This window comes from Sturnus vulgaris, chromosome 27, assembly GCF_052056855.1.
Source record: "Sturnus vulgaris isolate bStuVul1 chromosome 27, bStuVul1.hap1, whole genome shotgun sequence".
NCBI lineage: Eukaryota > Metazoa > Chordata > Aves > Passeriformes > Sturnidae > Sturnus > Sturnus vulgaris.
In genome coordinates this window covers 4,468,383-4,488,055 of record NC_142269.1, presented here as the reverse complement: position 1 = coordinate 4,488,055, position 19,673 = coordinate 4,468,383, and the positions used below count along the sequence as shown (strand labels likewise).

The window sequence follows — 19,673 nt, the reverse complement described above, 5'->3', positions numbered from 1 at the left end:
ATGGAACAGCCCAGCACGGGGGTCCAGTTGTGCTCTGAGTCGTTCCACCCCACCCCAAAAAAAAAAAAAAAAATTTTTTTGCCCGTTTTTTGTTTTTTTGTTTTTTTTTTTTTTTTTGAGTTGTCCGTAAATTTTTGGGGGTTTGGAGTGGAGTGGAGTGGAGTGGAAGAGCTCCCGGTGTGGTGGGGAAAACTGGGGGGGAAAAAAAAAAAAATCGGGAAAGAAATTGGGGGAAATGGAGGAAAGGAAGAATTGGGACATTTTGGAGGAAAAAAAAATTGGGCAAAGAAATTTCCCAAAGAAACCTGCAGTCATGGAATTAGTGAAGGCCAGAGATTGAGGACATAAAACACTCTGCAAGCTTTTAAAAACAGAAATTCTGCAGTGAGAGCTAGGTGAGTCCTTTAATCCACACAGCCACAGAAATATCCCAGATATCCATGGGAATATCCCAGATATCCATGGGAATATCCATGGGAATATCCCAGATATCCATGGGAATATCCAACCAGTTATCTCAAATATCTGTATTATGTATTATCCATATTATATCTATATTATATCCATTTATCCAAATTCCAGGGCAGGAATTCCCAATCCCAGGGCAGGAATTCCCATCCCAAATCCCAGAGCAGGAATTTCTATCTCACCCCAAATTCCAGAGCAGGAATTCCCATCCCAAATTCCAGGGCAGGAATTCCCACCCCAAATTCCAGGGCAGGAATTCCCACCCCAAATTCCAGAGCAGGAATTCCCATCCCAAATTCCAGAGCAGGAAATTTCAATCCCACCCCAAATTCCAGGGCAGGAATTCCCAATCCCAGAGCAGGAATTTCTATCCCACCCCAAAATCCAGAGCAGGAATTCCCATCCCAAATTCCAGGGCAGGAATTTCTATCCCAAATTCCAGGGCAGGAATTTCTATCCCAAATTCCAGAGCAGGAATTCCCATCCCAAATTCCAGAGCAGGAAATTTCTACCCCATCCCAAAATCCAGAGCAGGAATTCCCAATCCCAGAGCAGAAATTCCCATCCCACCCCAAAATTCTCATCCCAAATCCCAGGGCAGGAATTCCCATCCCAAATTCCAGAGCAGGAATTTCTATCCCATCCCAAATTCCAGAGCAGGAATTCCCATCCCACCCCAAAATTCTCATCCCAAATCCCAGGGCAGGAATTCCCAATTCCAGAGCAGGAATTCCCACCCCAAATCCCAGGGTCTCTCCCATGGGTGTCAGGTCCTGGAGCTGTTCCTGGGCTGGGTTTGGATTCCCGGGGTTATTCCCAATTTTTTCCTGGATTTTTGGGGTTCCAGCACAGTTTTGGTTGGGTTTTTTTTTGGTTTTTTTTTTCCTTGTATCCTGCAGAATATTGGAAGTGGCCAGGTGTTCCCAGCTCACCGACGTGGGATTCACCACCCTGGCCAGGGTAAGAGCTCCCTCTGCAAGGCTAAAAATTAAAATTAAAATTAAAATTAAAATAAAACCAAAAAACCCCCAAAATAAACAAAAAAACTAACAAGAACAACAAAAAACAACAACAACCCCCCCAAAACAACAACCAAAAAAAACCCCTAAACCAACAACAACAAAAAAAAACAAAACCAAAAGAAAAACAAAAACAAAAGAAAACAAACAAAACAAAACAAAAAACCGAAAAAACCAAAAACAAACAAAACCCCAAAAATAACAACCAAAAAAAGAAACAAAAAACAAAAATAACAAAAAACCCCACCCAAAAATAACAAAAAAAAAACCCAAAACAAAACAAAAAAAAACCAAAAATAACAAACCCCAAAAAACCAAAACCCAAAACCAAACAAAAACCAAAAATAACAAAAAAACCCCAAACAAACAAAAAACAAAAATAAATAAAACCAAAACCAAAGAAAAATAACAAAAAAAACCCCCAAAAAACAAAAAACGAACAAAAAAACCCCCAAAATTAAAAAAAAAATTAAAAACCAAAAATAACCAAAAAAACCCCAAAACCAAAAAAAACCAAAATAAAACAAACAAACAAAAAAAAGTAAGAAACTTCTTATTTGGGAAAACTTCATTTGGGAAACTTTTTATTGGGTAAAATTTTCATTTGGGAAAAGTCTTTAATTTGGGAAAACTTTTAATTTTGGAAAACTTCATTTGGGACAACTTTTCATTTGGGAAAACTCTGAATTTGGAAAAGTTTTTAATTGGGAAAAACTTTTAATTTGGGAAAACTTTTAATTTGGGAGAACTCTGAATTGGGAAAACTGAATTTGGGAAAACTTTTAATTTAGAAAATTAGAACATTTAGAAAATTTAGAAATTTAGAAATACTTTTAATTTGGGTAAATTTGCTTTATGGGATCTTTGGCTCACAAACCTGGGAGGATTAAATATTAAATAAAATTTAATTTAATTTAATTAAAATATTCAATATTTTAGTTACAAATTCACTGTTTATCTACAAGTGACCCTAAATTTAACTCCCTTTACTCTCCATGATTAAAAAATTCTTTAAATGAGTGAAATTTCCTTAATTATCCTTTGGAAAAAAACCAGCAAACTTTGCTTCCAGGTGTGATATTTCATGGAGGAAAATTAAGAGTAATTTTTAAATTAAAACTGTTAAATTTAAATTAAAACTGTTGTGCTGATGCTTGATTTATATTTATATTTATATCTATATTTATATCTATATTTATATTTATATTAGTATTTATATTATATTAGTATAAATACTAATATATTACTATTTATTAGTATTTCTATTTAATATACTATTTATATTTACAATAGAATGTATTTGTTATTTCTGTTTATTATATTATGTATATTTATTATATTTATTAAATTTATTACATTTTCCTATATAATTTTATACATTTTATATATTATTTTATATGAAATTTTGTATAATTTTTAATATATATAATTTTGGGGGGGTTTTGTGTTTTTTTTATTTTGTTTTGGTTTTTGGTGGGGTTTTTTGTGGGTTTTTTTGTGGTTTTTTTTTTGTTTTGGGGTTTTTTTTTATTGTTTTGGGGGGTTTTTTTGTTTTTTGGGGTTTTTTTGTTTGGGGGTTTTTGGGGGGTTTTTTTTTGGTTTTTGGTTTTGGTTTTTTGGGGTTTTTGGGGGTTTGTTTTTTTTTTTTTTTTCCCCCTATTTGGACTTTATACTCACCATGGGTTTTTGGAATTCTCTTTATTCCTAGAATTGCCATGAGCTTGAAAAAATGGATCTGGAAGAGTGTGTCCAGGTAGGAAATGGCACCTCAGGGAGTTGTGGAAAATTGATGGAAAATCAGGAGATTTTCTCCAAATCAGAATTTAATGTGGAATTCTGAGTGGCTGTAATTGAATAGTGACAGGAATCAGGTCAAAGAATGGATTTGTGAGAGAAAATCCCAGATTTTTGAGGGAAAATCCCAGAGAAAATTCCTTATCTCCCTAAAAATAATGGGAGTTTGCCCTGATTTGGGAAACCATGGGGGAAATTGTGGAACAGCAAAGATTTGGGGGGGATTGGAATCAAACTGGGCTGGAGGATTTAGAGGGAAAAAGGATGGAATTGAGTGAAAATTCCATGAAAAAAACTCCAAACCCCAGGGTGGATTGGGAATGGATTGAGCCTGAGACAAAGGGAATGGGATTGGGGTGGGAATGGGATTGGAATGGGGATGGGATTGGGATTAGGATTGGGATGGGAATGGGATTGGGATGGGAATGGGATTGGGATTAGGATTGGGATTGGGATGGGAATGGGATTGGGATGGGAATGGGAATGGGATTGGGATTAGGATTGGAATGGGGATGGGATTGGGATTGGAATGAGAATGGGATTGGGATTAGGATTGGAATAGGAATGGGATTGGGATGGGAATGGGATTAGAATGAGAATGGGATTGGAATGGAAAAGGGAATGGAATGGAAAAGGGATTGGGATTGGAATGGGAATGGAAAAGGGAATGGGATTGGATTGGGATTGGGATGGGAATGGGATTGGAATAGGAATGGGATTGGGATTGGGATTGGGATTGGAATGGCATTGGAATGGGAATAGGAATAGGAATGGAATGGGATTGGGATTGGAATGGGAATGGGATTGGGATTGGGATTGGAATGGGAATAGGAATGGAATGGGATTGGGATGGGAATGGGATTGGGATTGGGATGGGGATGGGATTGGAATAGGAATGGGAATGGGATTGGATTGGGATTGGATTGGGATGGGAATTGGAATGGGAATGGAAAAGGGAATGGGATTGGAATGGGATTGGGATGGGATTGGAAAGGGAATGGGATTGGAATGGGATTGGGATGGGATTGGGATGGGAATGGGATTGTGACTCCTGGGAACAGCTGGAATGCACAGCTGGACCCGGTGTCCTGCACTTCCTGGGCAGAAATTTGGGAGATAAAAAGGGAATGCCAGGAGCCCAGGCAGGAAGGGTTGGGAATTAACCCTAAAAAGGAACAGGCAAAGCTGAGCCAGGGCTCAGATCCATCCCAGGCAGCTCGAGTGGGGGTTTGGGATTGGGAACCTTTGTGTGGGATTCCTTTTCCTGAAGAAAACCAGGAATCCACGGGGTGTTGGGATTGAGGGAATCTGAGCCCCATTGGGGAGCTGATTTCAGGAAGGTAAAATCATTCCAGTTCTCCAAGGGCAGGAGATGAGGGGCTCAGGGGAGGGGCTGTGGGGAAATCTCATGGATTAGGGAAAATCCTGCAGTTTTCCTTTGGTTGGAGGGAAAAAAAAAAAACAAAACAACAATTCCTTGTGTCCAGCACCATCATGGAAAGGTTTTTCCTTCTTTTCCAGATAACAGACAGCACACTAATCCAGCTTTCCATACACTGTCCACGGCTGCAGGTCCTGGTGAGTATTCCAAGGGACACTTCCAGCATTTCCTTTCTCCAAACAAAAGGATTTTAAACTTCACAGTTGGGAAGAAAACCTGAAAACCTGACCCTGAGGAGCCTCTTGTCCCTCCCCTGCTGCTCACAGGAATCCCCCTCCAGGCCCCCACAGGAAAGGGCTTGTGGGGATTCTCCTGGGAGCAGAATTCCAGGTGGGATCTGCCTGCTCTTAGTCCAGCTGTGGGAAGAGGAATCTGCAGGGCTGAATCTCTGGGAATTTGGTTTCTGTCACCCCTGGGTTTGTCTCCTGTCCTGGGAGGTTTGGGAATGTGGCTTCTCCAGTGTGGGCATCCCCCAGCTCCTGGCTCGGGCCCTGCTTCCTCCTTGGGGCCTTCCCAGCTGAATCCCCAAAAAAATCCACACTGGGGTGGGGGGGGCATCGTGTTCCTGCTGCCTCTTGGAGCCAGGGCCGTTCCCACGGTGGCTGAGGCCACAGGTGGGTTCATGGGTGGCTCAGGTGTGCTGGAATCTCTGTGCCACCCTGGGGGGGTCTCATCCCTCCAGAGCTGCCTTCCCCCTGGAACCGTGGAATTGACCCTAAAAATCACCCTGTTCCCATGGGCAGGGACACCTCCCGCTGTCCCAGGTGCTCCCAGTCCCCTCCAGCCTGGCCTGGGACACTTCAGAAACCCGGGGGCAGCCACAGCTGCTCTGGGCACCCTGTGCCAGCACCTGCCATCCTTGCAGGGAGGAATTTCCCCCCTCCAGCCGCATTTTTTCCCCTCGGAAGCACATCAGAACCCCCCAGAGCCCTGAGGCTCCATTGCAAGGACCCACCAGCCATTCCCAGCGAGGTTCAGGCTGGGTTTGGGGCTGTCAGGAGCTGGCTTTAACCCCCTGTGTTTGGGGACAGAGTTTGTCCCACTGCGAGCTGATCACGGACGACGGGATCCGTCACCTGGGGAACGGCGCCTGTGCCCACGACAGGCTGGAGGTGATCGAGCTCGACAACTGCCCCCTGATCACTGATGCCTCCCTGGAACACCTCAAGAGCTGCCACAGCCTGGAGAGGATAGAACTGTACGACTGCCAGCAGATCACACGGGCTGGGATCAAGAGACTCAGGGTGAGCGCTGGGCTCGGGAGGGTTTGTGCCTGGGGAGGAGGAGGAGGGGGAGAGAGGGAGGGCTGAGCTGGCACTGTCCCCATCAGTCACCTCAGAAGGGTCCCCATCACCTGGTGCTCCTGCACAAAAGAATCCCTTCAATCACCTGGTGCTCTTGCACACAAGAGTCTCCATCCATCACCTGGAGCTCCTGCTTAAAAGAGTTGTGAGAATCATCAGGGATGGATTTGGAGTCATGGTTTGGGTTGGACGCTTTGAATTATCCCGGGTTGTTCCAGGTTGGCTTTGGACACTTCCAGGGGTGCAGGGGAGCCACAGCTTCTGTGGGCAGCCCGTGCCAGGTTCCAGCCTCCAGCCTCGCCCCACCGTGCCCATCCCGTGGGGTTTCCATGGCCTGGCATGAATCCATTGCAGCAATGTCCACGTGGCCTCACGCCCTTCACAGGCAGGAATTTCTTCCCAGTCTCCCCTCCCAGGTGTAAAGAGGAGCAATGATAACATTTTCTCTGCCAAGGGAATATGGATCTGTGGAGTTACACCACAAAATGATGGAACCTTGGGGTGGTTTGGGTTGGGAAAGCCCAGCCTGGCCTTGCACATTCCAGGGCTGAGGATTCTCCCATTTCCCCACAATTTCCCAGTTAATGGGGCGGGAGGAGCCTCCCTGCCCGTCCCCTGTACCCAGGTGACCCCACCCGTTCCCTGTCACCTCTGCCTGTCCCTGCGGCTCCGGGCAGTGTCCCTGACCCCTGCCCCGCCTTTGCCGTTCCAGACCCACCTGCCCAACATCAAAGTCCACGCCTACTTCGCCCCGGTGACCCCCCCGCCCTCGGTGGGCGGCAGCCGACAGCGCTTCTGCAGATGCTGCATCATCCTATGACACTGGAACGTCCTCCCTGCAATCCGGGGCTGCCGCCACGCCCGGCCCAGCCCGGGGGACACCAGAACCTTGGAGGAAAGCGATCCCAGTGTCATTTGCCAGGGCCAGTGAGCAGGGCTGGGGTTGCCCTGTAGCCACCCACACACCCCCCTGTGATCCCCCCAGTCCCGGTGGGATGAGGGCGCTGGGGCTGTGCCGGCTCCTCCCTGCGTGGATTGGCCTCATCCTGAACCGTTCCTGCTGGGAATTCCTGGGAAAAACCCTGCAGGAAGGAGGGGAGGGCTCCCAGCCTGGAGGGACTGATGCTGCTGGTGAGGTTGGAAAAGGAGCCCGGATCCTTGGAAGTGGGGAGAGGGGAGAGGAGAGGAACACGAACCCTGAAATCCCGACAGACCTGAAAACCCCAACAAGTTCCGTGTTTGTTTGTCAGGGAGGGAATGGAACAGCAGCTGCTGATTTCCCTGGGATCCTGGATCCCCCTGAGCTTCCCTGCTCCCACCCTGGGCATGCTCACATGAAGGCTCATCTTTATTTTCCTATGTCCGTGGCTTCCCAAGTTCTTCCCAGATTGTTGTGGTAGAGCTTGGAATTTCTAATGCCACTTATTTTACCCTCCCCAAACCCTGCTTTTTCTTTTTTTTTCTCTCCTTTTTTTTTAAATTTTGTTTTCCAAATTTCCGATCCAGCCGTTTCTTGAGATTTCCCAGCCCAAACCCACGAATCCATGAGAATTTTTTTTTTTCCCAGGAGAAGCCTGAGCCTGTGCTGAGCTGTCAGGAAGATTTGAAAGGAGCACAGGGAGCTGCACCCGAGGCTGGGCTCTCCTGGGCTGTGTGATCAGGGATTGGGTGTCCCAAATTTACCCCAAATCCAGGTTTTATCCCAATGACAAGGATAGAATTCTCCATACAGGGGATAATATATATACAAATATATAATTCTCAGTACAGGGGGACATTTCTAATCCGTGTCCCAACGGCTGTGAGTTCCCTCCTGTCCTTCCCCTCCACCCTTTCCTCAAGGAAAAGCAAAGTTGAGGTTTTTTGCTTGTTGCCCTGATGAAGAATTAAGGATTCCCTGCCGGAGCAGGGCTGGGATCCACCCTCACTCCCCGTGGGTGCTGGGGCTCTCCCCGCCCTCCCCACCTTGCACAGGTAAGTGCTGCCCTGGGAGGAGCCCACCGGGGGCTCTGGGTGTGCCAGGCCCAGCTCTGGGGGAGGTTGGGGGGGGTTGGTGGCTGCTTTTTTTGGGGGGTGTTTCAGGCAGAACCTGCACAGGGGAGCCGGGACTGAGCCAATTCCAAGGGCCCAGTGTGGAACTGCTGGGCAGATCCCAAGGGTTAAACGGGGCAGGGCTGAGGGAGCCGTGTCTGTCACTGCCACGGACACTTCCCTGGAGCCAGGAGTTTGGATTCCCTGCTGGGGGAAGAGCAGCACCAGGAGTGGCTGCTTTAGGGGCTGGGAGGGGAGGTTTTCCCACCAGGAATTCCAAGGCCAGTGTGCTGTTCCCAGCAGGAGGGTCCTGGCTGCCCCCAGAGCTGAACCCCTTCATGTCCCCCAGCCCCCCCAGTCTGTGCTCACAGTGCTGGGAGCACCTCCAGGCTGCTGTGGTTAAAAGGATACTGTCAATGCCCTCCTGTAGATGGCTTTTAATCCCTTATATTTATTCAAATCCTCTTTAGCGCTGTGGATTCTCCCCCTCTCCTCGGGCGCCTTCATTTCCAGAACTTTCTGCAGGTTTCAGGGTGGCAGAAGATGGTGGTGACAGACTGGACGGGCCAGGGGTCACCCAGCAATCACAGGATTTGCACAACTCTGGGAAAATAATAAAAAAAAAAAAAGACAAAAACACTTTTCCTTTAGTTCCTACTGTGGCAGGGGAGAGCGAAGAGCAGGATTTTGGAGGCAGGGCGTAGCTGGCTGACTGATCCCTTTGTACCAGAGCAGAGTTTTCCAGAGAAAACTCCAGAACACAGAACCCAAAGCAATTTTATTTTCTGTTTGCAGACCAGGGTGACAGCATTAAGGTAGCTCAAACTTCTTGACAGTGTCCTTTTAAGTCAATTATCCGTCTTCAAATGGACTCTTCCTGATGTTTATATTTATAAATACCAATAAACACCGTTTTTCCAAGCTGTGTCTCGCTGGGGGAGTCACTTGGTTGAGGGAAATTCAGCTCCCCGGGGGGAGTTCAGGATGCTCTGAGTGTTTGCCGTGGGATGGTTTGGGGTGAAAGGACCTTGAAGCTCATCCAGGAATCCCTTCCATAGCCTGGGACCCTTCCCAGGTGGGATCCAGTGCCCAAAATGTGGAGGAGTTGCTCCATGCTGGGGTTTTGGAGGTGTCAGTGGGGGCTCTGAGGATCCCATCCCATTCCCCAGCTCTGCTGTGCCCAATCCCCTTCTCCAGCCTCGGCTGGGGCCGGGGTGAAGGATGAAATCCTTCGATTCCATCCCGTGGGCTGGGGTCAAATTCCCTGTCCTGGAATCCTCCATGGTTGTGTCCTGGAGCAGAGGCTGCGCTGTCCCCACCTCCCAGCAGAGTTTGCTGGAGCCTGGATTTGCCTTCCAGCACCAGCCCCATTCCCAATTCCCCATTCCCCATTCCCAATTCCAGCTGCCCCTGGGCTCCTGACAGGAGCAGGGACCAAGAGAAACAGCCTGGGACCTTCTGGGGTAGAAGATCCTCCAGCAGGGCTGAGCAGATCCAGTGCAACCAGAAAAAAAAAAAAAAAAAAAAAAAAAAGATGATTTTCTGTGCTTTGGAAACACTGCAGCACCTTTTATCCCAATTCCATGATTGCTCCCACACAGGGTGACAATGGGGCAGGGGGGAAGTGCTGTCACAGGGGTCATTTCAGACCGACAAATCCCTGGGTTTTGCACATCTCTGTAATTCCCTTTGTATTTCTGTTTGATTTTCTCTGTGTTGTTCATGGCTGGCCGCTGCTGTCGTGGGTTTGGGGGTTTTTGGCAGGATAGGGGTGGATTGGGATCAGTGTGACAAGACTCTGGGTGACAGTGTCCTGGAAAACGAGGTTTAAAACATTTCGGCTTTTTCTGCTGAAGGGTTGTGTGCTTGGAGTGGTTTTGGGGTTTATTCCCTTTTGCTTTCTTTTCTGGCATCCAGGTCAAGGTTTCTGCTCTCCCTCTGTGCCAAAGCCTGGCAGAGGCTCCTGTGCAGCAGCCTGGGGGATGTGGGGCCAAAACGATGGAGAAAATGAAGGAGAAGTCGCTTTTCCTCCTCGAGCCCCAGCTCAGGCCGTGCCTTCCCAGCCCTGGGAGTGTCACCAGCGGGGACACGGCCGTGTCACTGCCCTGGGGCTCTCATGGAAGTTTGGAGTTGAGTTTTTTAGGGATGTTTTAAGGGAGTTTTAATCCATCCCCTGCTCCCACCGCTCCCTGTCCCAAGCTGGCAGTGCCACCCTGTGCCAGCAGTGCCACACCCGGGGCTCTTTGTGCTCCATCCTCTGTCCCCAAAGGTGCAGCTGAGCCCACCCGGGGGTCCCCAGGGGCTGTGACCCCCTCCCTCCTCTATGGACCCCCCCCCATTCCCATCTCCAGCCCTGTCCCCATCCCGGGGCTCGTTTTAACTCGGGGGTCCGGACACAGGAGCTGGCCCCTGTCGTGCTGTCCCTGGCCCCGGGGGACACAGAGAGCAGGGAAATGTTTCAGTGGTGTGCTCTGTGCTTGTCTGGACACTGCCGATGTGACAAGGCCAGGGACTGGAAGTAAATACATAATTATATAAATAATATAAATATATAAATACACGTGGTTAAGGCGGCCCTGGTGTCTGCGGGGTGGGGACAGGGGGGGCAATCGGGAAGGGGTTGGTGGGACCAGCTCTGGATCCCCATTTTTGGGAGGGCCGGGGATGTTCCCTTGTCCCCTCCAGCGATGGATCCAGGGCCCTGTGTCCCCTCCTTGTCCCCGTGTCCCCTGCTTGTCCCCGGGGCTGTCCTGGTGCCCTCCCAGCTCCTCCCCTCCCTCTCCTGCTCCAGGTTTGTTTATCCCAATCCCGTCCTTAGCCCCAGGAATTCCCTCCCAAGGACGTCCCCGGTCCCTTCTGCCCGAGCGGGGCTCAGGGAAGGATTCGGTGTTAAAATTAACCCGTTCGAGACTGGAATGGGGCGGCACCGGGGGTGGGACAGGACCTGCCCTGCCCTGGTGTCCCCTCCCCTGTCCCCTGCTGGGGACCAGGGACTGTCCCCGCACCCCAAATCCGCCCTGGGGACCCCAAACCCCAGCAGGTGCCGCAGGGACGAGGCCGTGCCCGGAGCCGCTCTCCTGTCCTTTAATACAAAGCGGGGACACGGAGCAGGACACGCGGCGGCTGCGGGGACACGACGGGTCCGGCGGGGACCGAGGGAGGGCTCTGGGGACCGGGCCACCCTCGGGCTCCTCTCTCGGTCCCCGCACGGCTCCGGCTCCACCAGAGATGTCCCTTCCCGGGCTGTCGCAGCTCCAGGAGCGGCTCCTACCGCAGCAGCAGCTCGAAGCCGTCGGGGCCGGAGGCTGCGGGGGACGCGGCTCAGCCGGGGCCACCGATCGCCCCCTGCCCGGCCCCGCTCGCCCGCGGCCACCGCGGTACCTTTGCCGATCGCCACCACGAAACTCGTCTCGTCCTGGAGGTTCCTGATCATCTGCGGGGCAGAGCGGGGAGCTCGGGGGGGGCTCCAGCACTGGGGACCCCGAGGGGCCGGGACGGTGCGGGGTCTGTCCCCGGCTGTCCCCCCCTGTCCTCACCGCGTCGCTGACGAGGACGTGGATGCCGGCGGGGCCCTGGCGGGAGAGCCGCAGGATTTGCCCCGGGGGCAGCCCCAGCAACTCCGCCAACTTCCCCGTGAGCTCGGCCACCGTCAGCTGCTCCAGGTGCAGCTCGTGGTACAGCCCTGGAGAGGGGTGGGGTAATGGGATAATGGGATAATGGGATGGGACAGGGCTGTGAGTGCCCACCCTCCATCCTTGCGCTGCCGCACACCTGAGACCCCTCCCTGCACACCTGAGCCCCCTCTCCTCACACCTGAGCCCCTCCCTGCACACCTGAGCCCCTCCTCACATACGTGCGCCCTCCCCTCACCTGATCCCGCATCCTCGGCAGCCTCAGCCCCGCTGGGCTCCCGCACCACGTACAGGGTCAGCCGGGGCCGCGGGCACCTGAGGGGGCACAGAAGGGTCTGGAGGGGGGCGCAGGACGCGGTCGGACCCCACGGAGCCTCCCGGGGGTCCCCAAAAAGAGGCAGCGGGGGCGCGGGAGCCGCACCTGCCCGCCAGGGCGTGGCACAGGCGGATACCATCCGGAGCTCCGCAGATCTGGATCAGGTCCCTGCGGGAGAGCTTCAGCAGATCGGCCCCTGCGGACAGGGGGGCTCAGGGGGTGGCAGCAGGGGGGCCCTGGCTCTGTCCCCCTGCCCGGCCCGGGCTCTCACCGGTGAAGTTGGCGAAGACGCGGGCGCAGGAGGAGAAGCGGCGCCGGAGCAGCCACTGCTGCGTCTCCAGGGGGGATGCGCAGGGGCTCAGCGCCTGTGGGGGCTCAGGGGGGGTTCAGGGGGGCACGACCCGAGCGGGCACATCCTCAGCCCCTCCTGGGGGGGTCAGGGGGGGCTCTGGGGCTGCAGCGGCCGCTCCCTCACCTCGCCAGGACTCTCCGCGGGGCTCTCGGCAGCGCAGGCGGGGGACACGCACACCCTGCGGGGTGTCCGGGCTAAGCGGGGGACCCCAGCAGGGGGGGACGGGGGGGATGTCCAGGGGTCCCCGCTCACCTCTCGGGGCTCAGCAGCTTGTAGGGGTGCGGGGACGGCAGCCCCGGGGGGCTGTGGGGGGCACCCAGCGCGTCCGGCCACGGGGGGCACTGAGGAGAGAGGGGGGTGATGGGTGCAGGGTCCCGGGGGTACCCCCGGCCCACGGGGGGGTGCCAGGGCCGGGTCCCACCTCGGCCAGCACGGTGCTCTCGTAGGCCGGCTGGAATTTCTCCCGCTCCGCCGCCGGCTGCTTCTCCACCTTCTCCCGGTCCGTCTTCTGCTTCCTATCGGCTCCCTTGGGCTGTGCCGGGGGGTGAGCGCGGCCCCGGGACCACCCGGGACCCCCCGGATCCCCGAGGCACCCCCACCCTTGGGGTGCCCAGAGCCCGCCACGCACCCCCCGCCCCCCCACGCTCCGAGCTGGATCTCCCAGTAATGGGGGCACTGGTCACACTGGGGACACTGGTCACACTGGTTCCCCCCGGTACCTTGAACACCTTGACCAGGCAGCTGGCGGAGTGCAGGTGCTCGGGGGGGTCGCCCTTGCCCCCCGCCCCGAAGGTGTCGATCTGGATGCGGAAGGGCACCCCCTTCTCCCCCCCGTTCTTCCGCAGCGTGAACTCGGTGCTGATGCAGTGAACCTGGGATGGGGGCACAGTGGGGTCGGGACTGAGCTCCGTGACCCCCCCCCAGAACCCCCCTGAGTCCCCCAAAACCCTGCCCAGGCCCGGCTCGCACCTGCACGAACACGGATGTGCGTCTGGAGGGGTCCCAGAGGAATTCCACCGTGTTGAGCAGCGTGGGGTGGATTTGGGGTTCCAGGATCCCGACGGAGAGCGGGATGTCTGGGGGGGCGGGGGCGGGGTGGGGGGGTCAGCACGGCCCCCGCAGCCCCCCCCGGACCCCCCCCCCAGCCCCGGCACCCACCGATGTCGAGGATCCGATCGCCCGGGCGGCTCCAGCGCCAGCCCTCGAGCTGCTGCTGCTCCGAGTACTGGAGCCGCCGGTCATGGAAAACCACCCGGACCACGCTCTGCACACGGGACAGAGCCACGGCCACGGGCTCAGCCCACGGCCACGGGACCCGGGCTGGGCTGGGGCTGGGCTGGGCTTGGGCTGGGGTTAGGCTGGGCTGGGGCAGAACTGGGGCTGAGATGGGACTGAAATGAAGCTGAACTGGGGCTGCACTGAGGCAAAACAGGCTGAGATGGGGCCAGACTGGGGTAGAACTGGAGTATGAGACTGAAATGAGACTGGACTGGGGCAAAACTGGGGCTGGACTGGATTTGAACTGGGGCAGAACTAGGATTGGACTGGGGCAAAACTGAGGCTGAGATGGGGCTGGACTGTGGCAAAATTGGGGGTGGACTGGAGTATGAGGCTGAAATGAGACTGAACTGGGGCTCAGATGAGGCTGCACTGGGACTGAACCGGGATTTCAGCCCGGATCTTCACCCCGAGGTTCCCCCGCACCCCGAGGTCCCCACCCCGCTCACCTTGACCATCCTGCGGCCCTCGGCGGGGTCCCCCCGGGGCGTTCCCATCATGCGGATCTCGTAGGACTGGCCTGGGGGAGGGGGCCGGGAGCGGGAGCTGAGCCCTCAGTTTTTTTGGGGGCGGGGGTCTCCCTTCCTCCCCGGCGCCCCCAGACTCACCCTGGTTCAGGTAGGTGAGGGTCTCCTCGTGGTGCCGCACGGCCGGGGAGGTCGGGGCGCTCAGGATGTACTGGAACGCCGGCATGGGCGGCTGCGATGTGGAGATTCCATTGGGCTCCTCCTGCTTCAGGTAGGGCAGGACTGGGGGGTCCCTGCGGGAAAACACCCCCCGAAAAGGGTGGGGGCTCGGCCGTGCCTCAGTTTCCCCAAAGCCAGCGGATTCGGGGGGTACCTGAGCACCCCGGAGCTGGGCAGGGGGTACATGTCCCCAGGGCTGGACCAGTAGTGGTCGGGTTGGCCGTGCCAGAAGAGCATGGTGGGGGGAGCAGAGGGGGGACACCCCGCAAGCAGAGGGTGACAGCAGAGAGGGACAGGTGGGTGGCCCCACCCCCACTTTTATAGGCACAGGGAGGGGTGATGTGAGCCGGGCTGGGCCCAGTTTGGCCCAGTTGTGCCCAGTTTGGGGTGTTGACAGTAAATACTGGGGAGGGAGGGGCAGAGTTTGGTGTCAATACAACGGGGGGGGGACACCGGAGGGGTCACCCAGTTCCTTTGTCCCAGCCAAGAACCCCCACCTCGTGTGTCCTGTGCCTACCCCCATCTTAACCCCTTTAATTTCTGGCAGATTTGGCTCATTTTGGGCAGAAAAAGGGTGTGAAGGTGGGGAGGGGATGGGTGGGTGCTGTCCCCCCTCATGGTGACACCGGGACATGACACTCGGGGTGTCACACACACGGGGGGGGGGGTGTGACACACACTGGGGGGGGTGTCACACACACGGGGGGGTGTCACACACACACGGGGGGGGGGGTGTCACACACACACTGGGGGGGGTGTCACACACACACTGGGGGGGGTGTCACACACACTGGGGGGGTGTCACACACACACGGGGGGGGGGTGTCACACACACACTGGGGGGGGTGTCACACACACTGGGGGGGTGTCACACACACACGGGGGGGGGGTGTCACACACACACGGGGGGGGTGTCACACACACACGGGGGGGTGTCACACACACACACTGGGGGGGGTGTCACACACACACACTGGGGGGGGTGTCACACACACACACTGGGGGGGTGTCACACACACACACGGGGGGGGTGTCACACACACACACGGGGGGGGTGTCACACACACACACTGGGGGGGGTGTCACACACACACACTGGGGGGGGTGTCACACACACACACTGGGGGGGTGTCACACACACACACGGGGGGGGTGTCACACACACACACTGGGGGGGGTGTCACACACACACGGGGGGGGTGTCACACACGGGGGGCTCCCAGCCCCATGCCAGGTGGTCCCATCACTGTGATGAGGCAGAGGGGTCTCAGCTCCATTTCCCGGGGTGGGGGGGACCCTCCCCAGCTCATTAAACCCCCCAGGAGGGCCCAGGGGAGGGGCAGAGCTCATCCAGGCCGTGTCCATCTGTCTGTCTGTCTGTCCAGACTTTCCCAGCGGGAGGGGGCTGGCCAGGAGCTGCTCGGGGAGTTTGGGGGGATCTGGATCCAGCTCTGGGGGTTCCCTGCTGTGAGCCCCAGCCCCTCCCAGCCCTGGGTCCTCCCCCAGACCCTCAGCTCCGCCTTTGGGGGGTTCAGGGGGTCCCTGTGCCCGGGGCTGTGGGAAAAGACCCCAAACAGGGATTTCCAGCAATCCCCTGCTCCCTCCCTGCTGCAGACACGGAGACTCGTTGGCAAGAGTCCAGTCGGTTTTATTGGGTGCCTGGGGATGACAAACACTCTGTGCAGGGGACAGCCCGTGGTCACTTCTTGGCCTCCTCCTCCTTGGAGAGGGTTTTGATGATCTCCTCCTTCTTGGCCTGCAGCCGCTCCTCCCGCCGCTTCCGCGCCTCCTTGGTCTTGGAGCGCCGCGCCTCCGCCTGGTCCCTGCGGGGTGGGGGCCGTGAGGGACACTCCGGATGACCCTGAGCACTGTCCCCACTGTCCCCTCCCTCCCTGGGTCCTGCTGTCCCACCCCAGCAGCAGCTCCACGCCATCCCGCGGTTTTCCGTGCCCAAGGAGCTGTTTGGGGGTCCCGTGTCCTCGCTGAAGCCCAGAGTGAAAGGATTCGGCTTTTCCCCCCCAAGGACACGGCGGGATTTTGCAATCCCTCCCCTCTCGTGGTCAATCATTCACCCATTCCAGCAGCAGATCAGGAATTTCCCAGTTCCCACCTCTGTGAGCACTAAAACCCTCAGTGAAAACACAAAACCCCAGCCCAACCCCACACTGCTGTGCTCCCAGCCAGCCCTGCCCAGTTTGGGATTGATCCCCCCCAGAGCCCCCCTGGAATGATCCATAGGGGGGATTATTCCCGGTTCCCCCCTGCCTGGGGCAGGACTTACGCCAGGAGCTTCTTGCGGGCCTTGTCAGCCTTCAGCTTGTGGATGTGCTCCATGAGGATCCGCTTGTTCTTGAACACGTTACCCTTGACCTTCAGGTACAGGCTGTGATACCTGCGGGCCACAGCGGGGTGGGGACATCGAACCTGGCCAGACCCTGCCTTCCCAAAGCTGGGAATGGCTGGGATTGAATGGGGGGGGGGGCTGGGAATGGCTGGGATTGAATGGAAGGGGGCCGGGAATGCCCAGGCAGGGCCGGGAATGGCCGGGATTGCCCAGGCAGGGCCGGGAATGGCCGGGAATGCCCAGGCAGGGCCGGGAATGGCCGGGAATGCCCAGGCAGGGCCGGGAATGGCCGGGATTGCCCAGGCAGGGCCGGGAATGGCCGGGAATGCCCAGGCAGGGCCGGGAATGGCCGGGATTGCCCAGGCAGGGCCGGGAATGGCCGGGATTGCCCAGGCAGGGCCGGGATTGCCCAGGCAGGGCCGGGATTGCCCAGGCAGGGCCGGGATTGCCCAGGCAGGGCCGGGATTGCCCAGGCAGGGCCGGGATTGCCCAGGCAGGGCCGGGATTGCCCAGGCAGGGCCGGGATTGCCCAGGCAGGGCCGGGATTGCCCAGGCAGGGCCGGGATTGCCCAGGCAGGGCCGGGATTGCCCAGGCAGGGCCGGGATTGCCCAGGCAGGGCCGGGATTGCCCAGGCAGGGCCGGGATTGCCCAGGCAGGGCCGGGCTCCGGGTGCAGGACAGGACTCACATGTGGCGGTCGATCTTCTTGGACTCGCGGTAGCGCCGCAGCAGCCGCCGCAGGATCCGCATCCGCCGCATCCAGGTCACCTTCTCGGGCATGCGGGCGTTGGCCGTGCCCTTCCTCTTACCTGGATGGGGGAAACGGGGTGAGAACGAGCCCAAATTCCTGCCAGCCCAACCCCACACTCATCCCAAAGCCTTTCTCCCTCCTGTTCAGCTCAAGGAAACAACCACGGACACAACGCAGGGGTTCTGCCGTTCACTGACACAACCCATGGTTTTGCTGTCGCTGTCCCACACTCAGGGGAGGCTCCCCGGGGGCTGTGGGGGATGGGATGTGCCCCATTCCAGGGATGCAGCACTCACCGATGCCCATGTGCCGGCCCTTCCTCCGGGCCAGCGTGTTCTTCCTGCAGCGAGCCCGCGAGTGCACGGTCACGGGCTTGCGGATGATCAGCCCATCCTTGATCAGCTTCCGGATCTGCTGCCCTGCAAAAGCGTCCAGAACCTCCTGTGAGGCTGCCAGGCCAGCACTGACCCGGCTCCGGGGGGATGGAGAGGATGCAGGGCTGAGAGAAGGCAGCCCCCTCCTCAGAGCCCTGTTTTCCCTATGGAATTTCCAACGATCCCGATTCCCTCACTGATAACCTCAGAGAGCACCACCAGGCACCTCATCAGCGCAAATCCTGAAAACCCCACTTTAAAAGGCAAAGAGGGGCTGAATTTTACCAAGGGTTGAACCAAACGGTTTTGGGAGCTCTTTCCCAGACTCAACGATTTTATCAACCTAAACCATCTTCACTGTTTTGTGCTTCCCAAAACTTCTCCTCCCACGCTCCTGCTGGACCCCTTTCCCAGAGCCCCTCACGTACGGGAGTTGGCGTTGGCGATCTCGTTGGTCTCATTGGGATCCAGCCACACCTTCTTCTTCCCGCAGCGCAGCACGCTGGAGGCCAGCCTCTTCTGGAGCCGGAGCATACTGCGACAGGGATGGGCACGGGTCAGGGGGGTCTGCACCCACCGCGGGGACCCTACAGCCCCCTCATGGCACTGTGTCATCCTCCTCAGGGGACGCTACACCCCCCTGTAGGGACCTTCACCCCACTGAGGGACCCTGCACTGCCCTTAGGGACCCTCACCCGCCCCTCAGGGCACCCCATCACCCGGCTCAGGACCTGCATCCCCCCTCGGGGGACCCTCAACACCCTCTGGGACCCCTCAGGGACCCTCACCCCCCTCAGGGCCTCTTTCCCCCCCGCCCCTCAGACATCTCCTCACCCCCTCAGGTTCCCGGCCCCAGTTGCCCAAACACTCCGCTCTGCTCCAAGGGGCGCATCCGAGGACCGCAGTGCCCGGGACCAGCGAGCCCACCCCGCTCAGCGCTCCCAGACGCCACTCACGCCCCCCCGGCCCCTCAGCGCGGCCATCCCGTCCCTCCGCCATTTTCCCGCGAGGCCTGAGGAGGCCGTGGTGGCCTCACAGCGCCCGGGGCCGCCATGCGGAACTGCCCGGGCACTACCCCGGTTCTGAGGACACTCCTCAGCTCCCCTTCCGTGCGCCCCGGTGCCTCCCGATCCCCGTTATCCCCCAGAACAGCGGGCGCGGCCCCGCTCCCACCTCATGGCGGCGGCGCCGGGGCTTGAGAGACGCAAAGGCGGCGCTGACCCCGCCCCCTGCGTGCTGCCCGTACCACCCCACACGGCCCCCCCGGGCCCATCTCCGCCGCCCGAAACGCGGTAAAGGAATAACCGCGGTGAAATCAAGCGTGATCAATCATCTAAAGGCCACACGTGGCGCCGAGATCCACGCGGGATGTGTGGAAGAGACGTGGGTCCTTCCAGGCTCCCCCCTCCGCTGTAGAGAAATGGTACAGCCCGCGCGTGCGTAGCGGGGAGGGCTGGGCGGGGGCTGCGCATGCGCGGTGGGGAACGTGGGAGGCACGTGGAGAGAGTGGGGGGGGGCTGGGATGGACTGGGAGCACTGGGATAGACTGGGATGGATTAGGATGGAATTGGGATGGGATTGGGGGATGTCCCCGCTCCACTGGCCGCGTGGGAAACGCAGGGCAGAGGATTCAGGGCTCGTCCCAGCCCTTCCTGAGAGAACTGGACCAGTCTGGCCCATACTGGGAGTACTGGCCCATACTGTGCCTAGACTGGTCTACACTGGGATGCCTGAAAATGCTTTGGGATCATCCTGGCCTGTGCTGGGACGTCTGGCCCTGCTTTGGGAGCAGCCTGGCCCTGTCCTGGCCCCTGCCCGTCCCATACTGGCCCTCCTTGTACCTGCAGACACCTGCACGGTCTGTCCCTCCCACCCTGCCTGGG

The 19,673-nt window shown here is 56.8% G+C and overlaps 2 protein-coding genes and 1 pseudogene across 4 annotated transcripts in view; 1 reads left to right on the top strand and 2 right to left on the bottom strand.

The window, feature by feature from the left end:
• The window catches only part of FBXL20 (F-box and leucine rich repeat protein 20), a 45,491-nt gene extending 36,513 nt beyond the window's left edge, over positions 1–8,978 (top strand). For both annotated transcript variants that reach the window (XM_088179529.1, XM_014885474.2), the window contains exons 11-15: positions 1,368–1,428; positions 3,196–3,240; positions 4,803–4,859; positions 5,754–5,966; positions 6,739–8,978. In XM_088179529.1, coding sequence (XP_088035655.1) covers positions 1,368–1,428; positions 3,196–3,240; positions 4,803–4,859; positions 5,754–5,966; positions 6,739–6,846 — 484 coding nt within the window. In that variant the 3' untranslated portion in view covers positions 6,847–8,978. The remainder of the gene's footprint in view (positions 1–1,367; positions 1,429–3,195; positions 3,241–4,802; positions 4,860–5,753; positions 5,967–6,738) is intronic.
• On the bottom strand, positions 8,624–14,745 carry LOC148221077 (uncharacterized; annotated as a pseudogene). Its single transcript, XR_015808569.1, has 12 exons — positions 14,244–14,745; positions 13,516–14,155; positions 13,327–13,433; positions 13,077–13,229; positions 12,779–12,889; positions 12,610–12,698; positions 12,481–12,535; positions 12,277–12,370; positions 12,111–12,201; positions 11,928–12,004; positions 11,594–11,739; positions 8,624–11,490 (listed from the first exon to the last, which is right to left on the bottom strand). The product of XR_015808569.1 is annotated as an uncharacterized LOC148221077 (transcript).
• A 1,208-nt stretch (positions 14,746–15,953) lies between these two features.
• RPL19 (ribosomal protein L19) lies at positions 15,954–19,084 on the bottom strand. The gene is made up of 6 exons (XM_014885473.2): positions 18,964–19,084; positions 18,219–18,325; positions 17,713–17,835; positions 17,354–17,474; positions 16,603–16,713; positions 15,954–16,144 (listed from the first exon to the last, which is right to left on the bottom strand). Exons 1-6 carry the CDS (start codon positions 18,966–18,968, stop codon positions 16,021–16,023), a joined length of 591 nt encoding a protein of 196 aa, XP_014740959.1. The 5' UTR covers positions 18,969–19,084; the 3' UTR covers positions 15,954–16,020.
• Between the last annotated feature and the right edge of the window lie 589 nt (positions 19,085–19,673).